The 28,000-nt window shown below is 44.3% G+C and overlaps 1 protein-coding gene across 3 annotated transcripts in view; it reads left to right on the top strand.

Moving 5' to 3' along the window:
- Window positions 1–28,000, top strand: part of LOC120928428 (C4b-binding protein alpha chain-like) — a 262,555-nt gene that overhangs the window by 149,474 nt on the left and 85,081 nt on the right. For all 3 annotated transcript variants that reach the window (XM_040339532.1, XM_040339534.1, XM_040339533.1), the window contains exons 6-7: window positions 5,903–6,082; window positions 6,467–6,646. In XM_040339532.1, the coding sequence (XP_040195466.1) occupies window positions 5,903–6,082; window positions 6,467–6,646 (360 nt within the window). The remainder of the gene's footprint in view (window positions 1–5,902; window positions 6,083–6,466; window positions 6,647–28,000) is intronic.

Raw genomic sequence — 28,000 nt, 5'->3', positions numbered from 1 at the left:
GAGCAATGTGTTCCTTTTCGGGGCAGTCATCCACATTTATAGAGCGGAATAAACCTATGCCTAATGCTTAGCAACACATTAGGGTGAGGTCAGTCTGGATTTCACCTTATCTGAGATGGAGTAATACTTCCATATACTCCAAATGGAGGAGAATTTGGCATGGGTGTCAATGGATTTGGCCTGTAGTTCCTCCATAAGCATAATATTGTTCATCTCACATACCCATTCAGCCAAGGTCGGGGGAATAGGAGATTTACAATGTCTAGAGATCAATTGTCTGCCGGCGCTTAAGCAAAATTTCAAAAGCGTATTTTTTTCGAACTTAAACGAACCTGGGAGGATAGAAAGGAGAGCTATAAAAGGGGAGGGAAGAAGTGTTTTATCGTATAGGTCTGCATAAATCTGAAAGATCATGTCCCAAAAAGGGCGAATCAATTCACACTCCCACCATATATGACAGTACGTACCTATGGCCTTATCACATCTCCAGCAAGAGTCAGGGGCAGATGGGAACATGGTCCTGATGGTGACTGGAACACGATACCACCTTGACAATACTTTACAATTCTTTTCTTGAGCATAGCTCGAGATAGAGGACTTATGTGTATAAAAAAAAGATTTATGCCAATCCGCCTCGCTAATATCTCTGCCAAGATCCTCCGACCAAGCTGCAGTAAACCTGGGTAGAGAAACATGTGTGGAATCCAAGATCATTTTGTAAATATGAGAAAGGATATGTGACGGAATGTCCGAGAGCAAGCAGAGTTGTTCAAAATCAGTCAAAGGTCTATGGACCTGACCAGTGTCATGGAGTGATTTACAATACGTTGAGAAATGTAATCGGTTAAGCCAAGTTACCCGGGAGAGAGTGGAGGGTTTGGATGAAATAAAGGTCCCAGAGGAAGCATTAACAAAACGGTGAGCCGTGGGCCAAGAGGTTCTCTCATAGTTATCTATGGACAAAATCGATCTACTTTCCGGGAGAGCAGGGTTGTCAAACAACGGAGTTAAAGGCCCCGGATCGGTAGAGAGAGCATATACCTCCCTCTTCCGATACCAAATGGCCAAGGCATTCTTTGTCAGAGGGGACAGCTCTGTAAGGGACCGATATGTGTTGGCGTATCCCCATGGGAGAGCCCGGATGTCTACCGGAGACAAATCCTGCTCCACCATGGTAGAGATTTTACGCAGTGGATGAGAAAACCACTCCAGGACTCGAGAGAGTACCGCTGAAGTGTGGTATAGTGAAAATCGGGAAGGCCCGTTCCCCCACTAGTAACGGGGGAGCATAGAAGTTTGTGTTTTAATCTTGGGCGGTTTCCCTTCCAAACAAACCGAATGGCCATCGAGCGAAGTGAGCGAAAAAAGGCGGACGGGAGGGCTATCAGAAGTGCCTGGAATATATATAATGCCTTAGGCAGAACATCCATTTTTAACGCATTCATACGCCCAAACCACAAAATAGGAAGGTCTATACGATCCTCCATGAAACGTCTAAGTTTAGTTAATAAAGGGCCATAATTCAACATATAAACCTCTGACGACTGTGCAGGAATGGCAGTTCCTAGGTAGGAAATGGACCTCTCCTGCCATTGGAACGAAAAATTCGATTTAGAGTATTAAGGGTTAATTGTGATAGGGATACATTTAAGGCTTCTGTTTTGGATAGATTTAATTTATAGTTACTGAATCTGCCAAATCTAGTAAGTTCTTGCAGGATGAATGGAATGCTGATGTGAGGTTGGGTAACATAAAGAAGCAGATCATCTGCATACAAAGAAATAAAAGAGAGATAGTGGTATTTGGGACTTTGAGTGAGATAATGGCTATAGGCGGCCAATGTCTCCATCCCTAATAATTGTATATAGAGGGAAGGGAAGCGGGCAACATGGAGGGGTAGGGTAAGAATATGTAAAAAATAAAGTAGCAAGGTAACTAAGGGACTATGGATGAGACAGCGGCCAGTGAATTAAGCCATGGTCTCTAGTCCCAATACTTGTAAGTATGATACCTGAGGAAGGGATAAAGGGGGGAAGGGGGGGGAGGTAGGAAAAGCGGGGTGATCGGGATTGTGGGACTTTAAAATGAAACACACCACCGGAATATAATGAATCAATTGGTGAATTAAAATAACATTTATTGAGTACATCAGAGTATACCAAGCAATTAATATTTCTAACAATAGATACTATACATATATTGACAGGCATGATTGGTAAATCATAAAGTAAATAACTTAAAACCTGATTGTACCCATGATGAAACGTGATATACATTGCTATACCCAAGTAGTACATAATAAAACAAAGCGACCTATAAAGACATAAATGTCTAGAAACATGATAAACATGATACTGATTGTCGGGGTAGAAATTCATTGATTCATAATTCACAAAGATAGACCACATGTGGTATAATATGGTTGCTGTGACCAAACATCGGTATGAAGCTTGACGCATTTCGTGGATAAACTTCCACTCATCAGGAGCGAGTATGACCTGGGTATATCTATGAATATAAAATAAAATGTGCTAAATGGTAATTTAGTACATATATAATCCAAGGAAGGGACGTAACATAAAGTCCCGATCCTCTTACCTATGTGTAGGTTCACCATTAGATAGATTGTGGCCAACGCTGTTGGCATCTAGGAGTATTGTGGGAAACATGATCCCCGGGGGGAGCTGAGGTTGTGGTACTGGGGCAGCACCATGGCCGAGGACACTGGTAGCTGGGCATGATAGAGAGGGAACCCCCGATCGGTAGACGTGGTTGGGGTGTAGATTGGGTGGTAACCCATAAGGTTCCTGTGGACAAGTTAGATAATAATATGGTATAAATAATATGACATGTAGCCATTATAGAGTAGAAAACAATGGTGATTGTGTACAAGAGAAGGGAATCCCTGGGGAAATACCAGTATATGGTGACAAAGGGAAAAAAGTGACACCAAAGTGGATGGTTGAGAAAGGGCCAGGTAACAAAAAAACTAACCTATAATGGCCTGGGCATTGAGTGAACACCAACAACATAGCCAACAAGACAGTAGTCTCTGAGAGGCATGTCCGTATAAATAAATAAAGTGAAAAAATATATAATACTAATGACACTAGGCTAAGTGACTGAGAACAAGGCAGTGTGCGCACAGATAGCCGAAAGTTACATGAGGTAAAGAGTGAACAGCAAGGTCCAGTAGAGTGTATAAAGTGCACCCAGAGCCCAATGAATAGAGAGGATGGTGTTTGTATACCTCTTATACTAGGGTTTACTCTAAGTGCCTGGGCCAGGTGTTCTATGACAAGCACAAACAAAAGAGGGGATAGAGGGCAGCCTTGCCTGGTACCATTCCCAATCAACACCGTATCTGACTGAACACCATTCACCAATACAGTGGCAGAGGGGGAGGTGTATAAAGACAGGTCCCAACCCAATCTGGGTAAGAGTGGCTTGCAAAAATGGCCAGCTGACCCGATCAAAAGCCTTCTCTGCATCACAGGAGAGAAGGCATGTCGGTATCCGATGTTTATGGGCATAAGCTATCAGGTGGAGAGTCTTAGTGGTATTGTCCCGAGCCTCGCGGCCAGGGACAAACCCCACCTTGTCCCTGTGTACAGTATTTTGCAAGAGTGGCGCAAGGCGATCCGAGAGAATTTTTGTAAATAACTTCAGGTCGATATTCAGAAGAGATATCGGCCTGAAGTTGGAACACTGAGAATGGTCCTTGCCAGGTTTAGGAATGACCACTATCTGTGCTAACAGAAGAGAGGGAGATAGAGAACATTCTTCATTGATGGCATTGAAGGCTTTCGCTAAAAAGGGGGCCAGTTTTGTACCAAATATCTTAAAAAAAAATATCTTATAAAAACGGGGGGTAAAGCCATCCGGGCCAGGGCTTTTGACATTTTTAAGTTTTTTAATGGCTGATAGGAAGTCAAAATCAGTCAGAGGTTTTTCTAGTTCATCAGAGTCAATTGTTGCGATAGGTGGAAGAGCAGTTTCGGTGATATAAGCAGATACATCAAATGACGCGCTGCTTAGACCAGACGGAGATAAGGGAGTCTGGGGTGGAAGATTATAGAGGTCCGAGTAATATTGACGGAATTCCTCTGCGATGGCGGAGTTGACCATCAATTTACCCTTACTGGGGGAAGAAATAAAAGGAATACGTTTCCTAGTCTGGCGCGGATTGAGTGTGTTTGCCAATCGTTTACCGCACTTGTTGGCCTGAGAGTAGTGTGAAAACCGCCCCTTGTCTCTAGCCACCAGTGATCGCTCGGCAAAAATCTGTAGGAGGTCTCCGTCGGGCATTGACCAGATCCACCATTTTGGATGCAACCATGTTTAATGAACGTGCCTCGTAGGACACATTTAAGGGCTTCCCATTTCGTGAGTGGATTGGTCTCATCGTGTATATGATCAGTGATGAAGTCTGTGATGGTCTGGGTGATGTCAGCAGAACAAGACGGATCAGACAATAGGTTATCATTAAGCCTCCACGAGGCTCTGTATTTATAGGAGGGAAGTTTCCCCAGGCACATATGGATGGGTGCATGGTCTGACCACAATATTAGGCTGATCGAAGTGTTAGGAGAAAAGTCCAGCAGCGACTGGGAAATCAATATATAATCCAGTCTGCTATAGGATGAATGTGCAGGGGAAAAATATGTATAGTCCCTGGTAGAAGGATGGAGTACTCTCCACACGTCCACCAGGGAAATATCAGCAAAGAGAGTACGCAGCCTGGTCGTGGTAGCTAAAGAAAGCGAGGACTTACCAGTCGATGTGTCAAGGCGCGGTATTAAAGCATCGTTGAAGTCGCCTCCGAGGATCATGTTGGTCACGCTAAACTTCCTCAGGCGGGAGCATGGTGGTGAAAAATTGCAATTGGTCCTGGTTAGGAGAATACACATTAATCACAGTATAAATCGCTTTCTTATAAGACAGTTTTAAAAAAAAAAAAATCTTCCAGCTGTATCTATATATGAATCTAAGACATCTGGCGTAAACGAGGCATGAAAAGAAATGGAAACCCCTTTAGACTTTGATAATGGGACAGCATCAGGATAAATGAGGAATAAGGGGAGGTTAACCACACCATTGAATGAAGGGAGAAAGGGAAAGGCAAAGGTATTGAGTGAGATAAAGGGATGAAGTTAAAGTGTATGGAGGCTCTAGAGGAGAGCAGATGAATGCAAATGGAAAATATATATGTATGGTTTTATATTTTGTATGGAAGATTTATAAAAAAATATAATATATAACATATTTGTTTGTAAATCTATTTTTTTTTTTTTTTTTTTTTAATCACCTAAAACCACAGGCCTAGGTACAGCTCCAAATCTTAAATTGGTAGTTAACTAAAAAAAAATACAACTTTTTTCCCCTGCAAAGCAATGTTATAATGTGCTAGTATGTATCACAGACTTCCATCTTCACCCAGTCTTCCTTCCTGGTTTGTAGGCTTTGGTCCTTTCACTGGCTGAGCCACGATAACTTCACTGTTTACAGCACAGGGCTCTGAAGGAACGGCGCGGCTATGTCGATCCATCAGAAAGCATGTACCTGTGACGTCGCTGATGGCTACACAAGTAAAAATCTCCTAAACGGTGCATATGCAGATATTTACAGTACCTACAGGTGAGCCTTTTATTATAGGCTTATCTGTAGGTAAAACATAAACAAAACAACCTTTACTACTACTTTAAAACTATACATTGGGCCACAGGGTTGAGTACAATAACACAACTGTATCCATACTCTTTAATTTTATAGACATTAACTCTACTGTTTTAAGTTTCGACGAGCCATTCTTGCACAAATCTGTTGTATCTTTCAGTTTAAAATTTATGAAGAACCTTTTTGCTCTAAATGTGTATATTCTGTCATTTTATTTTTCTTCTAGCTGTAATATGTGCTCCACCACAATCACCAGCTAATGGAGAATTTAATCCACAAAAAGATGAGTACGAATATTTGAATTCTGTAACATTTTCATGCCAGAAACCTTTAGAAGTCGCTGGCAATGCTTCTATATCCTGTACAGGAACCGGGGAGTGGAGTTCCAATTCTCCTACATGCAAAGGTTAGAAATATGGCCTTTTTGTGCTTGTATCAATGTACACAGGATCTAGAATTTTAGAGGTGTATTAGTTTCAGCAAGAAAAAAGTTAAGATGACTGTAACCATATTCACGATTTATCACACAATAATCGTGGCAAAACGATGCTGCATTGAAAATGAATGGCACCTGAATATGCAATTTGAGATTGCAGGTGGAATTGCAGCATTGGAGCATTATTTATGTGGCCTTTCCAGGTTTTGCATACATAATGATTAGTGATACTTATAAAAAAAAAATGTTTTGTGATAGTTGGAAAATATTGTAAATGTAGTGCAACAGAATGTCACCATTGGTATGCCACGTCCAGTTATTAATCTTTATATTCTATTTTCTCCTAATCTTTAGCTGTAAATTGCCCTAATCCAGATGTTAAAAATTCAAGAAGACTGTCGGGGTTCACTGGGCCATATACATTGAATTCTGCTATATTGTTTGAGTGTAATAAAGGCTTCGTTCTGAGGGGGTCCAGTTCAATCTCATGCAACATTGATAGTGAGTGGGTACCCGCAATTCCACAGTGTGACAGTAAGTATACAGCATTTGAAAAAAAATATAAAAAAAGTATGCTTCATTACCTTCTTTAATAAGTGAAACCTAAAAACTACTTTAAGGGTCATGTTACAGTCAGACCATATGATCTTTGTACAATCACCTTATCAATTTTCCATTTACTAAGACTATAATTATGTGAAATAGGGGGCTTCTGTCAGCTACTCTTTTACGTTAATTTGTATCCAATCAGGCAGTCCCTGCCACTACATAGTTGTTGGTAGATCAAAAGGTAATTATACACATGGATTGTAATGTGTGTGTGTGTGTGTGTGTGTGTGTGGTGAGCTTTAATGGGATTTTCACTCACCAGTTTTATTTTTTTCCATCACAACCTTTCTACATATATCAGTCTTCATTCTACCTCTCTTCTCTTTAACACCTACTTTTATTTTTTCTGCTATTTTCCCTTTCAACTGTTTTCATGTTTTTTTTACATTCTTCTCCCATACTCTCGCTTCCCACTTCCATGTCTCCAAAAAATATACAATGTCTCGTGTTAAACCAATGAAAATGAGTAAAAAAAAAAGTTAAAATACTGTATATGCAGGACTCAAAACTACAGGTGCGCATCTTCACTGGTCTCATGATTCGATTACAATTATCCTGTCAACGATTAGATTTTGCGATGCATCACAATTACTGCGTATGGTTTTCATAAAAAAATTCAAGCAATCAGAATAACTTTTTTTTTTTTTTTATCTGCCTGCTTAAAAAAAAAAAAAAACACTCCCTGTATGTAGCAGGTGCTTTTTGTTGAGGGAGACTTGGTGGACAGTCAATCCTGGCTGCCAGGAGACTTGACAAGCACCGCTTTTCCTCCATTTTCTGCTATGAAGAAATGGCTTGGAAATGCAGGAAGGGATGGGTCAGAGGGGGTATTCAGGGTAGGGCTGCAACTAACGATTATTTTCATAATCGATTAGTTGGCCGATTTTATTGTTTCGATTAATCGGATAATGGCCTTTAAAAAAATTATTTTTTTTTTTTTTACATTTTTTGGGGCCAATTTGTTGTTGGGCAAATTACAAAACACAAATTGCCGCAAAGACACATTACATGCTTTTCTGGAGCTTCTCCATTGAAGTATATTGAACAAAAAAAAAAAAAATAGCACAGTTTTACGTTAAAGTCCCCGCCCCTTTCCAAATACACAGCAGCTGAAAAAAAATCATGGATGTGAACGTGTCTCATAGGAAAACATGAAAATTAACTGTAGTGTGTTTCTGCAAAAAACACAGAGGTGTGATCCCAGGCCCGAGATGTTTAGTAACATAATGGGGTTAAGAAAACAAAAATAAGTACAAAAAGAGCAAATAATCGCTACTGTAAGGGGGTCATTTTTTACTGTGGGACAGTGAAAGTAATATTTACAGTAGCGATTTGCTTTTTTGTACTATACAGGGCAAATTTTTGTTTTTTTAACCCCATTATGTTACTGGCCAATTAATTGATTATAAAAATTGTAATTGATTAATTTCATAATAGATTAGTTGTCGATTAATCGATTAGTTGTTTCGGCCCTAATTCAGGGTTTGGGAATCCCACAGCAGCCAGTCACTGCCCCGCACTACAACACGCAGCATCCCCACTGTCCCCCCTTCAAGAAGTTCTGCAGCTGCTGGGGACACCCAGGGAAAGTTTTTAAAGGTGGGCAGAGGGGGAGCCGGGGCTCAGTGCTAGACATTCACACACCTCACCTGCCAGAGCGGAGTCACTCAGCAGGCACCCGCAGGAGGGCACGCAGCACATCTCAGAGAAGAGACTCCATCCACTTAGACTAAGCTAAGGGGGGAGGGTGCAGGGCCAGTGGAGGGGACACTTAACCGTACCCGTAGGGGGCAATCTTCCGTGTACCAGCCAAACAACCACAATACAGTCTTTGTGTTTACTCCACCAGAGGAGGAGGCTGGATTGGAGCTCTCCTTCCCCTGAGCCGAGGCAGGGGAAGGAGGTCTGCAGGTAAGACCCTTATCCAAGCACGCAACCTGGCAGGCTGCAGGAAAAGAGGGGGGCGAGAGATCGCCCCCCTCCTGAACTGTACCAGGCCACATGCCTTCAAAATGTAGAGGATGTCCCTTTGTTGATGGGGACAAGGGTCTCATCCCCCACAACCCTTGCCCGGTGGTTGTGGGAGTCTTCAGGCGGGGGGCTTATCAGAATCTGGAAGCCCCCTTTACCAAAGGGGACTCCCAGATCCCCCCCCATGTGAATTGGTAACGGGGTACATTGTACCCCTACCATTTTACCCAAAAAAGTGACAAGGTAATAAAAACACACACAGCTTGGGACAAGTCCTTTAATAAAAAAATAAATAAAATTCCAGCGCTGTAATCCTTCTACGACCCGCCGCCACGAACAATAGTCTCCTCCATAGGAGGTGCTCGGCCGAATGACACACGATCCGTCTGACATCTCTTAAATAACTGATAAGGGTATGGATATTGAGGGGGACCCCTACGCCATTTAAAAAAAAAAAAATAGGCTCAGGTTTCCCCTTAATATCTATACCAAACCCGAAGGGCCTGATAATGGAATTCGGGGGGGACCCCCACGCATTTATTTGGGGGTTTCGGGATTCCCCTCAATATTCATACCAGACCCAAAGGGCATGGTAATGGACTGGGGCGGGGACCAATGTCGTTTTTTTTTCAATGACTTATCTGTATTGTCGGGACCCGACAATTCATTATAGCCATCACTAGTTTTAAATGACTTTTCCCTTTAGAAATGTCATTTTGTGCAGGGACTTTTCTAAGCACGGGGAAACATGCGCTACTATACAGGCATACTATAGACACCCCTCAGATACGAAATTTAAAGGAATGTTTCACTTTTATTGTTTCACTTTAAGCATTATTAAAATCACTGCTCCCGGAAAAAAAACTGCAGTTTTTAAAACTTTTTTTTTTTTTTTGCATTGATGCATGTCCCCTGGGGCAGGACCCAGGTCCCCAAATACTTTTTATGGCGATAACTTGCATATTAACCATTAAAAATTAGCACTTTTGATTTTTCATGTTCATGTCCCATAGACTGCAAACCAAACCGGGGGGTGTTCAGCTTATTCCCAGTATAAATCATCTTTGACTGTCCAACATTTTAATTCATTTGAATTGCTCTTTCCCCCCCAAATTCCATTATCAGGCCCTTCGGGTCTGGTGTAGATATTAAAGGGAACCCTGAGCCAAATTTAAAAAAAAAATGGCGTAGGGGTCCCCCTCAATATCCATACCAGACCCTTATCTGAGCATGCAACCTGGCAGGCCACAGCAAAAGAGGGGAGGGAAGTGAGAGCGGCCCCCCCTCCTGAACAAACGTGCCAGAGGCGGGTGGGGTCACCCGTCCATGTCACGGGCGGCCCCGCCTTCGGTTATTTAAGAGCTGTCAGACGGATCGCGTGTCATTCGGCCGGGCGCCTCCTATGGAGGAGACTATTGTTCATGACGGCGGGTCGTAGAAGGATTACAGCACTGGAAATTATTTTTTTTATTAAAGGACTTGTCCCAAGCTGTGTGTTTTTATTACCTTGTCACTTTTTTGGGTAAAATGGTAAGGGTACAATGTACCCCGTTACCAATTCACATGGGGGGCGGGATCCGGCAGTCCCCTTTGGTAAAGGGGGCTTCCAGATTCTGATAAGTCCCCCGCCTGAAGACTCCCACCACCACTGGGCAAGGGTTGTGGGGGATGAGACCCTTGTCCCCATCAACATAGGGACATCCTCTACATGTTGAAGGCATGTGGCCTGGTACAGTTCAGGAGGGGGGCCATCTCTCGCCCCCCTCTTTTCCTGCAGTCTGCCAGGTTGTGTGCTTGAATAAGGGTCTGGTATGGGCTTTTAGGGGGTTCCACACCATTTCTTTTTATTTTGGCGCAGGGTTCCCCTTAATATCCATACCAGACCTGAAGGGCCTGGTAATGGAATTTGAGGGGACCCCTACACATTTTAAAAAATATATATTTTTTTTGGTTTGGTGTTTCCCTTAATATTCATACCAGACCCAAAGGGCCTGGTAATGGTCTTGGGGGGGGGGGGGACCCATGTTTTTTTAAATTACCTGTTATCTGTATCGCCGGGACCCGACAATTCATTATAGCCGTGAGTAGTTTTACATTACTTTTTTTTTTTTCTTTTAGAAATGTCATTTTGTGCAGGAATTTTTTTTAAGCACGGGAGACATGCGCTACTTTACAGGCAAACTCTTCTGACGTGTTTTATACTACACCCAAGTACTCTTTTTGTGGATAGTAAATCTTCAAAAAAGAGAGTGGGACTAGCACTACAGGGAAGGGCACACCTATGTCGTCAGTAGTTCCTGATGAACCTATCTGGACAAAAAGATTGTCCAAATATGTGGGGGAAAAAACTGCGCTAAACCAAAATGAATATGAAGCTTCCGGCACACAAACAAACAAACAAAGCCAAAGAAAAATGTATAGAAATTGCGGCGCTATGAGATATAACTCAACACAGTGATGAAAATATCACACAATCGGTATCCTTTAGAGAGACACCCACAAAGCTATTTACAAGGTGGTATCTCACACCATCAAAAATCCATACCTTCTACCCATCAGTATCCCCTAATTGCTTCAGGGGCTGCCAAACAGACGGTACTTTACTCCACACATTCTGGAGCTGCCCACGTCTCTCACATATATGGCTGGAAGCAGCTCGCAGAATTGAAACCTCTTCCAAACACAAGATTGCCCTCACGCCACAAATCTGCCTCCTATATGGTAATGCCCCAAACATCCCACCCCCATGCACCAGACTCCTCCACTCACTTTGTAGCTCAGTGCAATGGATGATAGCTCTTAACTGGAGGTCTGAGGAATTAGTATGGTCACAGGTTCTTGATAGAATGGAGCTATTGAAGCTTTCAGAGAGAATATTTCACACAATTAACGATAGCCTTCACATCTTTGAAGACAAGTGGTCGTACTGGTAATTCTCTGTGGTTGCTTCCAATATTGTGATATACCCTCAATTTCTAAAATAATGTTATCATGATCATTTTGAATGTACTCAGGAATATTCAATGCAAGATTGTTCACATGTTGCTTTAATATTTGTATACCTCCGAAAAATGTTGTACTTTATATTTTTACCTATGCTTGTACTACAATATGCTACTCAATAAACTTTTGTAAACAAAAAAAAGAAAATATCACACAAACAGTATTAAAAATAATAAATAAATATGATGAAGTCCATATGTGAAAACTAGATATAGAGGTGATACAAAGTGAGAATCCACTATTGTGGAAATAGTCTGTGAAAACAGGTGTAAAGACTCTCCAGGCGCTGGTATGGACTGTCAAATAATTAGTTGTCTGCAGGGATCTTAAAGCATCTAACATGTAAGATGGGGTACTCTTACCATGTATGGTGGACTCCAGCTGTTTTACAGCAGTGAGTCTAAAGCGCTTGTTGGTCTCTCAGGAATTTGGTCGCTGCAACCAGGATTTCCCGAATGTTGGATGGAACCAGGAACGGTACAAATGACAGGAACCAAACCACCCGGGTTTGAATTGCAGGGACACAGGAAACAGGTGGTTCAAATGAACTCGAAAATGGAAAAAAGAGTGCTCCAATGGTGCAGGTCAAAACAAACCCTGACCGGTTTTATTTAAAAAGTCACAATAAATGACAAAGATTAAAAATGAAAGTGACCACATGAACAAAAGCATCACGGAGCGCTACAATGCAAAAACTCGACGCGCCTCGGCTCAAACAGCCATTAACAGGGGCATATGCATATCTTTTTCTATATAAAAAGATATCCAGTTGATGTCTGCCTCACCGTCGCAGAGGCCTTTGATCTCGACTCTGACCGAAATGGTTTGTTCTGCCTTTTAAGTTGCCACTTGCAGAGGTGACGGAGTCCCCCTGGTCCTCTTTGGGATCCCTGAGGCCTCTTCAGGCCGCACAGGCTTTCCCCCTACACCCCCTGTTGGAACAGATGGGGTATGCTGATTGGGAATATCCTGACAGAATTTTTGTTCCTCCTCAAAAGGTTTTCCCTTTTATATCCCATGGATTAAAAGTTTGTTAAAAAATGGAGCATGCCAGCCGTAGATACAGCATTCTCTTCTTTAAACAAGAACTTAACTTGACGGGTAGAAAATGCACAAGGCTTAAAAGACCCTGTTGACAAGAATTTGGAGTTACTATTAGGCTTATTTTTATTTGGCCAGTTCAGCTATTCAGCCAGCTGTTGCAGCGATTGATATTTGCCAGTCAGTAAAGGATCAGGTCTAACCAGGAGGATGATCTGCCTGAAAGTAAGACCGATATTCCTTGAGCGCTGTGTTTTGCTGTTGACACCTTTTAAAGGATTAAATACAGCAGGTTTCTAGTTTGGCTCTCTTGTCTGTAAACAGAGCAGCTGATAGGGGGGGACCACCAGTCCTCTTGTAGGGGGCCCGGGCACACTGGGGGGCCCAAACACCAGAGGGAAGGAGGGCAATTACAGGATGCCCTGTGTGGTTCTCGGCAACAGCTGAAAAACCCTCCCACCAACTTTTAGCTGTTGCAGGGAGAGACAGACGCAACTGCCGGCTTCCTTATCCTGTTAAATATATATTTTTTAACCCTGTATTGTTTTAATCCCTTGTAAAAAAAATAAAAAATTGTGTAAAAATTATTTGTAAAAATTGTAAAATAAAATAATTTTTTTTAAAAAAAATTATAAAAATGTTTTTGTTCAAAAATGTTAAACTATTTTAAAAAGGGCTAAGTCACACAGCTCATCTGTTATCTGTGTGTCTAAGAATGATTTTAGTATATTTATTGTGTTTTTTTTTTTTTTTTTTAATATATATTTGAGGGGAGGGGGGGGGGGGGCTACCAGGTAGGCTGTAAATATGTGCAGATTTTTATGGCTTAACAGGTCGGCTGAGCTTCTTTGTAAAAAGTTATTGGCAGGTTTCCCTTTTCATGAGGAATGTTTATTTGATGTTCATTTGGACAAATATATCCAAAAGATTTCCAGAGGGAAGAGTCCTACTTCCTGTAAAGAAAAGCACCAGACGTCCCTAGTTTAAAACCTCCTGGGACTGATTCCTCAAATGTCTCAGCGTCAAAGTGGTTCCGCCGCCAACAGGGCGCTAGGGCCAGGGGCAAGGCCAGGGCCAGAAAAAGCCCTGGGTCCAATATTCTAAACCCAGCACAAAGCCCTCCTTTTGAGGGGATGCCCCCACTCCATCTGATGGGGGGAAGGCTGCTGCACTCTGTGGGCATTTGGAGAACAACAATTCAGGACGAGTGGGTCACCTCAATTATATCTCGCGGTTACAAGCTGGAGTTGCAGGGGGTTCCCCCTCAGAGGTTTTTAAGATCCAGCGTTTTTCAAAAAGAAACTTTATTGCTTCAGGCACTATATCACCTAATGCAACAAGGAGTGATTGTAGAGGTTCCTGTATTCGAAAGGGGCACAGGGTTTTACTCAAACCTGTTTACAGGTCTCAAACTAAATGGGGATACAAGGCCCATTTTGGATCCAAGATTCCTGAATAAGTATCTATTGATGAAGTCCTTTCAGATGGAGTCTGTCCGCTTAGTAGTAACCGCACTAAAGAGGGGAGAATTTCTAGCCTCCATTGATATAAAAGACATGTATTTACACATACCTATCTTACAGCCTTATCGGAGATTCCTACGTTTTGCAGTAGAGGAACGTTGTTTTCAGTTTGGTTCTACCCTTCGGGCTTGCTGCAGCTCCCCGGGTGTTCACAAAGGTCCTAGCACCAGTACTGTCTTTTAGGGCCCAATGGATCCTGGTGCTCGGGTATCTGGATGACCTGCTCAAAGATCACTTTTTACAGGCTCTAAAACAGAGCATAATATACACAGTGCAATATTTGAAAAGCTTAGGATGGATAATAAATACCGAAAAGTCAGCCTTGAAACCAGCTCAAAGTCTAAAGTATTTAGGTCTGATCCTATTCACGGTTCAAGCAAGAGTATTGCCAGCTGTAAGGATCTGTGCCTTGAAGGTTCAGATGCATCAGATGAGGGGCACCCGACAACCTTTAATTCAGCTCTCTGAGTCTGCTAGGGAGGATGGCACCCTCATTCGAGGCAGTGTCCTATGCCCAGTTCCATCACAGGCCTTTACAACAAGGCATCTTGTTGGCTTGGAACAGAAGAGGAAAAGCCCTGGATTATCCAATATGCTTATCTCCTCAGGCACGCTTAAGCCTAAACTGGTGGTTGCAGGATCAGAACCTACAAAAGGGAACAATCCTTTCCTTTCTCCCAGTAACTTGGAGAGTACCGACTACAAATGCCAGTCTCTCAGGCTAGGGAGCAACCCTAGAAGGGCTTCACAGCTCAGGGGAAATGGTCAGGGACAGAACAGATCCTGCCCATTAATGTCCTGGAATTGTGGGGAGTACGTCTGGCCCTATGGTACTGGATGGTGGCGCTTCAGGACTGCCCTATCGGGGGGGTTCCGTCCGACAATGCCACTGCAGTGACCTATATAAATCACCAAGGCGGTACCAGAAGTCGTTAAACTCTGAAGGAGATGAACCACATACTAGCCTGGGCAGAGGAAAATGTGGCAATTATATTGGCAGTCCATATCCTGGGAGTAGAGAACTGAAAGGCCGATTATCTCAGCCGCCAGAAAATATGCCCGGGGGATGGTCCCTACACCCGTGGGTGTTCCAGGAAATTTGCCAATGTTGGGCATGGTCAGAGGTCGACCTACTGGCATCCCGGGTTCAAGAGATCCTCTGGCAATCGAAGCAGATGACGAACATTTTTTTTATTTTTTATGCTAGTAAATACTTTTATACACCCCACTTCCTGTTTCTTTTCTGGTTGTTAGCCTAGGCGTATGACAACATGCACAGTGCTCTCTCACTCTTGTGAGAGTTTGCCAGAAAGGGAGGGGGGTTGAGTCATAAGAGGGCCAATGAGCTGCAGAGCTGGATATGTGCCTCCCTGGATTTACAAAGAAGTGAACAGGCAGCAGCTTCAACTGCCCACAGTTAAAATGGATGCAGCCAGACTTAGTGGAGGGAGATTTCTGCAGCATATTTGGCAAGTAAAGAATCACAGTATATATAAAATATGCAAAGTGGTTGGAGGGAAGCTTCAGTATGGCAAAGATGTTTTTTTCAAATTATGGGAGCAGACTGCAGTTCCTCTTTAATACATTTTAACACCCATCTCCTAACTTTTTCAGAACTGACTCTCTTCACACTTCGTAAGCATTTTGACTATATTACTAATAATTACAAAAAGGAATAATTGTTTACTTCCTACGTTTTTTACTATGAAAATTGCATGGACAAGACCAGTTTACACAAAATCGGAGGCACCAACATCCCTTTTTATAAATTAACTAGAGGAAAATCAGGGGAATGTGGGACTTTTCAGGTGCATGGACACATAAATGCAAGAAATGTTGTATAAAAATTTTGTTACAAACATTTTTTTAATTACAAAAAAATATTTTGAGGCTTGTGTTTTTCTTACAGTACACCATTCAGGTTATCCGGTCCACTGCAGTTTTCCAATCTCCAGATTACAGTTTTGGGGGTTCAAAACTTATTTGGTTTGAAGATCAGACTCCAAGTCACTACCAGACTTTTGATTTACAGCACAGCTTCTACAGTTTTCATAGGTCTTTTTTAACTGGTTCTCTGGTAGGTGGCATGGGGTGTCTGAATGGGAACTCCCCAACATAGCAGTGTTCGTCTTTGGAGGGAGTGTGTGCTGGAGTGTGGTTGGGATCAGAAGATTCACCTGGCTGGCTGAGTGAGTCGTCGCTCAGCTGGGGGAGGGTGCCTCTGCTGAGTGCACACTGAGGCCGGGTTCACACTGGTGCGACACGACACTCTTCCTACTTTGGATCCGACTTTGCCCTGCGACTTGAAGTTTGACATATATCCGACTTTCAATGAATAGGGATCCGACCTGGATCTCTGCCAATACCAGGCACTGTGTTCGACATGAATCTTGAGGGGGAACTCAACGCTAAATGTTGACAAAAAAAACAGCATGGGTTCCCCCTCCAAGAGCATACCAGGCCCATGGGCCTGGTGCTGATTTAAAGGGCAACCCCCTATGCTGAAAAAACAGCGTGGGGGTCCCCCCAAAATCCATACCAGACCCATATCCGAGCAGCAGCCCGGCCGGTCAGGAAAGGGGGTGGGGACGAGCGAGTGCCCCCCCTCCTTAACCGTGCCAGCCCGCATGCCCTCAACATGGAGAGGTAGGTGCTCTGGGGCAGGGGGGCCACCCCAAAGCACTCTGCCCCCATGTTTTATGAGGACAGGGCCTCTTCCCGAAAACCCTGGCTGTTTGGTTGTTGGGGTCTGCGGGCGGGGGCTTATCGGAATCTGGGAGCCTCCTTTAACAAGGGGGCCCCCACCCTAGGTTAATGAGTATGGGGTACATCGTACCCCTACCCATTCACCTGGAGGAAAAGTGTCAAAAAATACACTACACTGCTTTTTAAAATCATTTATTAGTCGTCTTCGGGGGTCTTTTTCCATCTTCTCCGCTCTCTTCTTCTGCTCTCCGCGCTCCCCATTTCTTCTCCCGTTTTCCGGTGCCTTCTGCCGGGCTGCGCCGCCGCTATCTTCTTTGTAACTCTTTTACTAGCAGCATCGGCCATCCCGGGCTTCCTCTGTCGCCTTCTTTCTCGTCGCCTTTTTCTCTTCTTTGATGTTGACTCGACTCTCCCTCCCGCTGTAATACCGGGTGCGCGGAGCGCATCGATTAATATAGGCCTCTTATGACGTCCCCACCCGGAACATGCTGTGACTGTGACGTCATAAGAGGCCTATATAAATCGCTGCACACACAGCTGAGTGAAAGCAATAATTCTAGGCCCCTTATTCACAGTTAACTCTTAACTGATGACTTGTAGGGGCTTTTAAAGCATTTCCAATGGAAATGATAAGGTACTGATGTTTGTTGCTGTTTCATGGGGGCACACAATTTTAAGGTTTTGTCCAAAAAATAATTGGGTAATGGTGTTTAATTGTCATAATCAACTTTAGTGTATTTTTAACTGTCATTTTGTATTTCCTAAACTGTTGGACTAATACAGGGGTGCCCAACCTTTTCAAGAGCGGGGGCCGCTTAAGCAACTTGGTAACTGGTTGCGGGCCACAGTGAGCAGAGCACACAGATACAGCCCACTATACTCCTTTTTTTTTTTTTTTGCATATCGGATTGGAGGTAGGACAGAAGTTGGATTACATCTGCCACACCTTAGATGTGCATGGAGGGTCGAATTGGGTCGGCCTGACCTTGCTAAAAGTGCTCAAGGCTGCTTTCACACTGATACACTGCGGTTTTTCCTGCAGGTTAGCTGCACTTTGCGATTAGACTTCTATTATATTCTGCAGGTTTGGTGCACTTTCAGAAAGTTCAAACTTGCAGGAAATAACCAAAGTCTATAGCTCAAAGCGGGTAACCCGCAAATGCACTGCTCTGCCCCTGCAGATCAGTTTGAAAGCAGCACAGTGACCACTTTATATACTGGTGGAGGTGTTTTCACAAAGCTCAAGGATCTCTGCATGTCTGTTTGTATTCACTGAAGAAATCCATGGAGGGTGTTTTTTTTACCATTCTTTGTATATATATGGACTTCTTTTCTAGCGCTGCACCTTCTTTTGTACATTATATTTAAGGGATTTTAAATTTGACCCTGGTGTTCAGCTGCTTATATTTGGGTTTTATACATTTTGCGCTGATTTATTTTCTTTATATATTTTCTTTATACCATTTATATATTTTGAGGGGATCCAGTTCAGTCTCATGTAACAGTGATAGTGAGTGGGTACCCAAAATTCCACAGTGTGAAAGTAAGTATACAGCGTTAAAGCATACTTTTTTTTTTTTTATTACTTTTTTTTAGTAAGTGAAATTTAAACTACTACTTATGCCGCATACACACGATTGTATTTTCTGTCGGAAAAACCTTGGATGGTTTTTCCGACGGAATTCTGCTCAAGCTTGGCTTGTATACACCCGGTCACTCAAAAGTTCTCTGAACTTTCGTCCGTCAAGAACACGGTGATGTACAACACTACGACGAGCCGAGAAAATGAAGTTCAATGCTTCCGAGCATGCGTCGGAATTTTGCACATCGGAATTGCTACAGACGATCAGATTTTCGGATAGGATTTTTTTCCATCTGAAAATTTGAGGACCAGCTCTTGATCCTTTGTTGGCAGGAAATTCCGACTGAAAGTCTGATGGAGCATACACACGGTCAGAATTTCCGTTCAAAAGCTCACATTGGACTTTTGCTATCGGAATTTCCGATCGTGTGTACAGGGCATAAGGGTCACGTTGGTCAGACTATACAATCTTTGTACAATCAACTTTAGATTTACCAAGACTATGTAAAATAGGGGGGCCTCGCTAATCTATTTCAATATGTATCCAGTTAGGTAGACACTGGCACTACATAGTTGGTAGATAAAACGGTAATTATACACATGGATTGTAGTGTGTGTGTGGTGAGCTTTAATGGGATTTTAAGTCATCGTTGTTTTACTTGAAGAAAAAAAAAAAAACATTTCTCCATATATCAGTCTCTCCATTCTACCTGCCATTTTCCCTTTACCACACCTGCTCCGTGTATTTTTTTTACATTCTTCCATACTCTTGCATGTCTATGGTTACATTGGCTGAAAAACTATGAAAAATTTATAAATCATTTGAAAATACTGTGCGTACAGGTCCCAAAACCCCCAACTGATCCAGAGGCTCTTAGCTTATATACAGTATGGTCCAATTTGTTTGGACATGGATAAAAAAAAAATCCCGATCAGATATTCCATGGAATCTATATTTTTAAATGTATGTAGTAAATATTTATTTGCAGTTAGAAGCCTGTCCTTTGTGTTAAACAAACAAAAAAAAAAATCTGCTGGGCTGGCTATTCCACATTTCCAAAGCTTACTTATATAGAATCCCTACCATACATCAGTTCACTGTATGGGCCATTTGTAATATGGGCCTTCAGTAATTTTTCATTATTCTTCTGCCCTTGCTGTTTTAACTTTGGATAGTAAAAAAAAAAAAATCTGCTAGTAAATACCTTTTACACAGCCCACTTCCTGTTTCTTGTCTGGTCATTAGCCTAGGCTTATGACACCATGCACAGCTCTCACTCTCGTGAGAGTTTGCCAGGAAAGGAGGGGGGATGAGTCATAAGAGGGCCAATGAGAGCTGGACGTGTGTCTGTGTAAATCCAGGAAGTGAACAGGCAGCAGCTTCAGCTGCTCAGTTAAAACGGATGTAGCCAGACTTGGTGGAGTGAGATGTCTGCAGCATATTTGACAAGTAAAAAAGCAAAGTATAAAAAAAAAAATACAAAGTTGTTGGAGGGAAGCTTTAGAATTGCAAAGATGGTTTTATTACAAATTATGTGAGCAGACTGCAGTAATACATTTTAACACCCACCTCCTAACTTTATCAGAACTGACACTCTCTCTTCACACTTTGTAAGAATTTTGACTATATTACTAATAATTACAAAAAGGAATAATTGTTTACTTCATTTTGACTATGGAAATTGCATGGACAAGACCAACTTAAACAAAAATCAGAGGCTCCAACATCCCTTTATAAAGAACTAGAGGAAAATGGAGGGGGGGGGGGGGGGGGAGATGGGACTTTTCAGGTGCAAGAACGCATAAATGCAGAGAAATATTTTATATACAAATTTTTTACAAAATTGTATTTTTTAAAAAAAACATTTTGAGGCTCATGGTTTTTCTTACAGTACACCAGGGGTAGGCAACCTTTTGAGCATAGCGTGGCAAAAACTTTTTCAAACAAATTGAGAGTGCCAGCTACATAAAACGTCAACTTCACACTCTCGATCACGAAACAGACCTTTTTAAAAAGTAATTTCTGACAACAACTTCAATAATAGTGATAAACATGCACCAACACCTTAATCGTGTAAATAGAAGACTCCTTTATAACTGGCTTTGTGAGTACTGCAAAGCCAGACAAAAAAGCATTTCTCACACAGCCTGGTATACGTCATTTCTCTTTCGTTCATGGACAGACACAGCCTTTATCTTGACAAAGTGGGTATTTAGCATTCCTTTAGGAGTGACTAGGCAGAAAGTGTTAACAACTTCAAAGCTGAACAGCCCCACCGGCTATATCCTCAGCCTGCACTAAGCAGCTCCGTTTTCTCAAGTCGTCTTCCAGGATGGCACCTTGAGAGTAGACTGGCTCCACCTGACAGGAAACACAATCAGAAAGAGGTTTAAAAACCCCGCCCCTCCCTGTGCACCTCAGTTCATGATTGTGTTTCCCCCAGCGAAAGGTTTTTTTATTTTCAGCTAAAGACCTAAGGCCTGGGGCTGGTGGTCCCCCTCCCGGGTACTGAGCGGTGGGTCCTGGGAGACCTTGGTTTCAGTAAGGTGTAATGCCTATCCTGGGGGGTCTCCCCATGTTTGTTTTTGCAGGGGGGGGGGGAAGCTGAAGGAAATCTAGGAAGATGGTAGGAGCCTCCTGGGTTAGTGGCTATCCCAGTGCTCCTAGAAGGCCAAAATCCCTCTCTCCCGAGCGGTCTTCCTACCTGCTGTACTGGTAAAGACGCTCCTCCTCAGTGTGGGCTCGAGTGCTGTTCCTCCCAGAGGCAATTTCGAATGGAGCCAGCATTCGACGCCGCGTCGATGGTGGCGTGCGGTGATGACGCACTTCCGCTTCCGGTCGTCACCTAGATGGTGGCCGCCATCGGCGTCGGCACCTCACCACTCACTGAGCCGCAGCAGGGGAGAGAGTGGCGCCTGATCGAATGCGCTATGGAGCGCAAGGACCGACTAGTTTCACCGGCCGCTGCTGCAGAGGAAGCCACCAGGGGTGAGTCTGCCTCAGAGCTCCGTAGGGGCGCTTTGGACTGGGTCCTTATTCCCCCCTCCACCCCCCCTCCTTCACCTGTCTCACTATGTTGTCTTCTGGTGTTTTTTTTTTTTTTTTTTTCCCCTTACAGGGGAAGAGATTTCTGCCCAGGGGGAAGCTTCTAGCATGCCAGCAAAACACACTTCTAAAGCTAAGAGATGTGGTAATTGTAGCATTAAGCTGGCTGCAGACTACTCCAAGCCCTTTTGTGCTAAATGCTTTCAAAAGCTCACGGGGAAGGAAACTTCTCTAATCATGAAGGAGTTTCTGACTGTCCAGTCTCAAATGCTTTCCACGCTAAGGGAATTTAAGGACACCTTAAAGAACAGGGAACCTGATCTCCTGGCAGCCGGCCCCTCCTCACAGGAGAGCTTATCCATCCCGGGACCACAGGTTGTGAGGGCTAGGGACCTTCTTCTCTCAGACTCCGAGGACTCGGGGGCTCAGGAAGAAGGTCTAGTTGATAGCCAGACAGAGAATGAGGATGAAGACGCCAGGTCAGGCAAATACATTTTTTCCGCTGATGACATGGGGGGTCTTCTGGCTGCTGTCTATGCCTCTGAAGGGATTCAGCAGCCAGCCGAACTGGTGTCGGCACAAGACAGAATGTATCAGGGTCTAGCCAAACCCCAGCCAAAAGTTATCCCAGTACATCAGTCACTTAAAGACATAGTTCTGAGGGAATTGGCCGAGCCTGAGAAGAAGTTGCTAAAGTACAAAACCTGGAAGAGGCGTTGTCCCTTTAAGGAAGAACTAGAGAACAAATTTTTTTAAAATTCCTAAACTGGATGCTTCTCTAGCCCAGCCGTCTAGACAATCCGACCTCTCTTTTGAGGATGCGGGGAATTTAAAAGATTCCCTAGACAGACGGGCGGAGACCTCCCATCGCAGGGCCTGGGAGGCTAATGCGGCAGCCCTTGGGCCCGCACTGGCCTCGTCCTGCGTCGCTAGGAATGTGGACACCTGGCTGACCAGGCTGCTGGAACATATCCCTCAAACTTCCAAGTTCAAGGAATTCCGAGATTCCCTTAGTCATAGGTAGCGATGTGGCCTACCTAGCAGACGCATCGATTGAAACTGTACGATCCTCTGCTAAGACGGGCGCTCTCATCAACGCCTCTAGAAGGGCGGTATGGCTCAAAACATGGGAAGGAGATCTGGCCTCCAAATCCCGTCTGTGTGCCCTGCCCTTTGAAGGGACCCTCCTCTTCGGGACGGGTCTTGACCAAGCTCTAACTAGGGCTTCAGAAAAGGGCAAACGTTTTCCTCCTAAACCCAGGCAAAACAGGAGGAGATTTTTTCGAGGGCCCCCCAGAATAAAAACCGACCTTCAGACCGAAGATCGGCCTTTAATAGGCGGTGGATCACGGGAAAGGATAAACCAAAAGGGGGTATCCTTTCCCCCGATCCTAAGCCCGCAGGGAAGGACTCCAAGTGACTCGAGAGTCGGGGGAAGACTCTCCCGATTCTTTCCAGCTTGGGAGAGTATAACGCGGCGTCCTCGCATCTTGCGGATAGTGAAGGAGGGTTACAGATTAGAATTCCGCCATCTTCCTCCCCCAATATTTCTCCTCACTTATTTACCCAAGGATCCCCTCAAGGCAGCAAGCCTTCTAGAGAATGTGGCAGATCTAGCACAACAGGGGGTCATAGTTCCAGTAGACCAACAAGGTCTGGGGGTGTACTCATATTTTTGTGGTGCCCAAACCCTCGGGGAAGTTTCGATTAATCATCAACTTAAGACCCTTGAATACCTTTCTCCTCTACAAGAGGTTCCGCGTGGAGAATATTTCTCAAAGGACTTTTGTTAGAAGGGGTTTTTATGATATCCATAGACCTGAGGGACGCCTATCTTCATGTCCCAATCTTCCGGGACCATCAGAAGTTCCTCAGATTTACCATTGCCTCCCCTCAGGGGATTCAGCACTGGCAATTCACCGCACTCCCCTTTGGTCTGGCCTCCAGCCCAAGAGTTTTTACGAAGGTCCTGGCAGAGGTGGTCGACTTTCTACACCTGAAAGGGATCTCCCTTGTCCCCTACCTGGACGACCTACTACTTTTCAATCCCAGCCGAGAGCTTCTTCTTACAGACCTGGCCACCGTCCTGACTACTCTGGAATCCTTAGGTTGGATTGTAAACAGAGAAAAATCTTCTCTTCTCCCAGAACAGAGAAAAATGTATCTGCGGTTCCTAATAGATTACTTAGAGAAAAAGCTTGTTCTTCCCGAGGACAAGATCCAGAGACTCATGTCAGTGGTCAGATCCGTCATGGGAACAGTAGAAATTTCCCTCAGGGAGATCATGAGGTTACTGGGACTTATGACCTCATGCATTCCGGCGGTCCCGTGGGCCCAGCTTCACTACAGACCCCTACAGGCCTTCCTGCTCTTTTCTTGGGACGGGAAGGAAACATCCCTAGACTCCAGGGTCAGCATCCAGAAGTCTGTAAAATGCACACTGGGGTGGTGGCTCATTCCTCAGAATCTGGAAGGAGGCCTTCCGTGGAACCAGACAAATCCTCTCAGGATAACCACGGATGCCAGCTCCTGGGGATGGGGAGCCCACATGATGGGTCTCCAAGCCCAGGGTTCCTGGGATCGACAGCTAAGGGGGTCCTCTTCCAACTTCCGCAAATTATTAGCGGTCGGAAGGGCCTTGGAGGCGTTCGAGGAGAGAATCTTGAACCAACAAATACAGATTCTCTCCGACAACGCAACCACGGTGGCGTTCCTAAACAATCAAGGAGGCACCAGGTCCTGTTCTCTCCTAATGCTGTCCCTAGAAATTCTGGGCTGGGCAGAACAGAGTCCTCTCCCTTTCAGCTGTCCACATCGGGGGAGTCCTAAACCTAGAAGCGGACTTTTTAAGCCGCCAGCCCATCCTCCAGGGGGAGTGGGAGCTAAATCAAGAAGTCTTCGACTGGGTTCGACATTTCGGCAACCCAGAAATAGACCTCTACGCTCACAGGAAGAACAGGAAGGTGGAAAGATTCTTCTCCCTCTCCCGGGATCGGGGGTCGGAGGGTGTGGACGCGTTGGCCCAGGCCTGCACATTTCACCTAGCCTATGCCTTCCCTCCCCTGAGTCTGATCCCGAGGGTCCTGCAGAAGCTGATCCTGATCGCTCCCTGGTGGCCCAAAATAACTTGGTTCCCAATGCTAGAACGCTGGTCAGTTCTACCCCCCCCCCTTTCCCTCCTGGTCCGAGTAGACCTTCTGCGGCAGGGACCGATCTTTCACCCAGAGCCCGACTTTTTCAGTCTGACGGCCTGGTACTTGAGAGGTGGAACCTGCAGCGGAGGGGTTGTTCGGAGAAGGTAATAAACACCCTCTTGGCTAGTCGTAAAGAGGTCACTAGGAAAATGTATGCGTAGACCTGAAGTTTTTTCGCGCTGGTGCGCGGCAAGACAAGCCCCACCACCCGAAATATCGGTCATCTTGGAGTTCCTTCAGGAAGGAGTAGACCTAGGACTAGCCACAAGAACCTTAAGAGTACAGGTTGCCGCCTTGTCCTACTTTTTGGACAAGAGGCTGGCCCTGGATCCTCTGATCAAGAGGTTCCTGACAGCCAGGGATAGGTTATCCCCTATACAAATCTCCAGAATTCCCCCCTGGGACCTCTCCCTGGTGCTAGATCAGTTATCTAAAACCCAGTTTGAACCGTTAGACAGCATTCCGGTTAGGCTGTTGACATTTAAATTCTCCTTTCTTCTGGCTATCACTACGGCCAAAAGAATAGGAGACATGCAAGCGCTCTCTATCAAAGAGCCTTATTTTCGTCTTTTTGAGGACAGGGTGGTCCTAAGCCAGGACCCCCTGTACCTGCCTAAAGTGGCAACGAAATTTCATAGGTCACAAGAAATTATTCTTCCTTCTTTCTGCGCAAAGCCACAGAATGAGAGGGAAAACGCCTTTCATTGTTTGGATGTAAGACGCTGTTTGTTAATTTATTTAGAAAGGGTGAGCGAGTTCAGATGCTCGTCTCACCTGCTAGTTAATTTTTCAGGACAGAAAAAGGGGTGCCAAGCATCTAGAGCCTCTATATCTAGGTGGATAAGACAGGCAATTTCATTAGCATACATTAAGGCTGGCAAAACAGTACCTAAAGTCAAGGCGCATTCCACAAGATCTATAGCAACCTCCTGGGAAGAGAGAGCAGGAGTTTCAGTGGAACAGATCTGTAGATTAGCAACGTGGTCAAGCCAGAACACTTTTCTCAAACACTACCGAGTGGAACTTCTGTCACCCCAAGACTTGACGTTTGGCAGAAGGGTCCTGCAGGCAGTTGTCCCGCCCTAAGGTAGGCCTGAGGGTTACTTGCTTATGTCTCAAGGTGCCGTCCTGGAAGACGACTTGAGAAAATACCAGTTACACTTACGGTAGCTGTTTTTCTGTAAGTCTTACAGGACGGCAGACCTATTTCCCACCTTGATGACTTCATATGGTTTGTATTTTTATATACTAGTTCCCGTGCTCTAATGGTGGTTACTTTATCACGAACTGAGGTGCACGGGGAGGGGCTGGGTTTTTAAACCTCTTTCTGATTGTGTTTCCTGTCAGGTGGAGCCAGTCTACTCTCAAGGTGCTGTCCTGTAAGACTTACAGAAAAACGGCTACCGTAAGTGTAACTGGTATTTTTTTATGCCTAGTTAAGACATGGCTCCCTTCGGGCCCATAGGCCTGGAGAGGCTTTATTTCAAATTCACTTTTGGATTTTTGGTTTTATTTTTAATAGATTTTTTTCCTTTGATCTTCGATCAACTGCCGACTGGGCGACAGGCTGTATCCCAGATCCTTGTAGTCCCCCCCAGTTTCGGTCATCGAGCGTGTGCCAACCATCGCTACGCACTGGGTCGTCCACAACAGGCCCGTCGCTCTACGGGTGGCCAGGGAGCTATACACTCCAGGGCATGCATATGACTGTCTATAGGGCCGAGTCGCAGCAGCCGGGCCGACAGTCGCCTCCGTCTCCATGTGGGAGATACTAGGATGCTTCCAGGACAATCCCCAGGAAGGGTTAGACCCCTTTCACACTTATACGACTTGTAGCATGATTTTGGACGGCAAAATCGTATGACAAGTCATTCTTCATGATTTTCAATGACTACCATTCATACTGACACGACTTTAAGTCGTGCCGACTTCAAAGTAGTTCCTGCATTACCTTTTTTCTGAAGTCGGATCAAAGTCGGATTCCGTATTAACAGATCCGACTTTGGCATGCGACTTGTACACGACTTGTGCAAAAAAAATAAACGGCATATGTTCCCTCTTCATGAGCATATCTGGCCCTTCGGTCTGGTATGGATTATAAGGGGAACTCCTACGCCGAAAAACCGGCGTGGGGTCCCCCCCCAAATCCATACCAGACCCTTATCCGAGCACCAGGCCGGTCAAGAAAGGGGGTGGGGACGAGCGAGCGCGCCCCCCCTCCTCTGGGTGGTGACGTCATCCGAAGGCCTATATAAATCGTTGCACACCCGGCATTACAGCGGGAGGGAGTGTCGAGTCAACATCGGAAGAAAAGGTGGCAGAAGGCGACTAGGAAAACCGGGCTGGCCACTGCTAGTAAAAGAGCTTCAAAGAAGATAACGGCGGCCAGCCCCGAAGAAGGCATCGGAGAGCGGGAGAAGAACCGGGGAGCGCGGAGAGCGGAGAAGACCCCCGAAGTCAGAAAAATAGGGGGGCTCACACATATGAAAATGTTGATTGTGCTATACATGTTACATATCCCCATGCACAGCTGAGTCAAAACAATAATTCTAGGCCCCTTATTCACCGTTGACTCTAAACTGATGACCTGATAGGGGCTTTTAAAGCATTTCCAATGGATGTTTGTCACTGCTTCATGGGGCACACAATTTTAAGGTTTTGACAAAAAAAAAATTGGGTAATTGTTTGCCCTATAATTAACCTTAGTATATTTTTATCTGAAATTTAATATTTTCTAAACTGTTGGACTAATATGTGATATTGGAACTACCAATATTTTATTCTCTAGTGCAGACATTCTCAATTTTTTCAACACAGAGGAACCCTTGAAATAACTTTCTGGTCTCCGGAAACCCCTGTTAAAAATGACTATATCTATTACTCATAAAAAATGTGAATGGAGCCTCAGGTAGAGGAGGGAGGTGGAGGGCTGTTTGGGGCATTGTGTGTATGTATGTGCTTCATGTTACACCCTAAATGGGAGTACAGCATGAAACCTGGTCAAAAACCTGGACTTTGGCCTTTACAGTTTTGCATACATGATTAGTGATACTTATAGATTTTTTTTTTTTTAACAATTGGAAAATATTGTAATGTAGTGCGGGAGAATTTTACCATTTATATATTACCTTGTTTTTCCCAGGGCGTCTTTCAGGAGGATCTTGAGAGATAGCGACTCCTCCCTCTCCTTCAGGAAACACCTTTTTCCCAATT

The sequence above is a fragment of the Rana temporaria genome, chromosome 2, assembly GCF_905171775.1.
Source record: "Rana temporaria chromosome 2, aRanTem1.1, whole genome shotgun sequence".
NCBI classification, from domain to species: Eukaryota; Metazoa; Chordata; class Amphibia; order Anura; family Ranidae; genus Rana; species Rana temporaria.
This window is presented reverse-complemented; position numbering and strand designations above follow the sequence as displayed.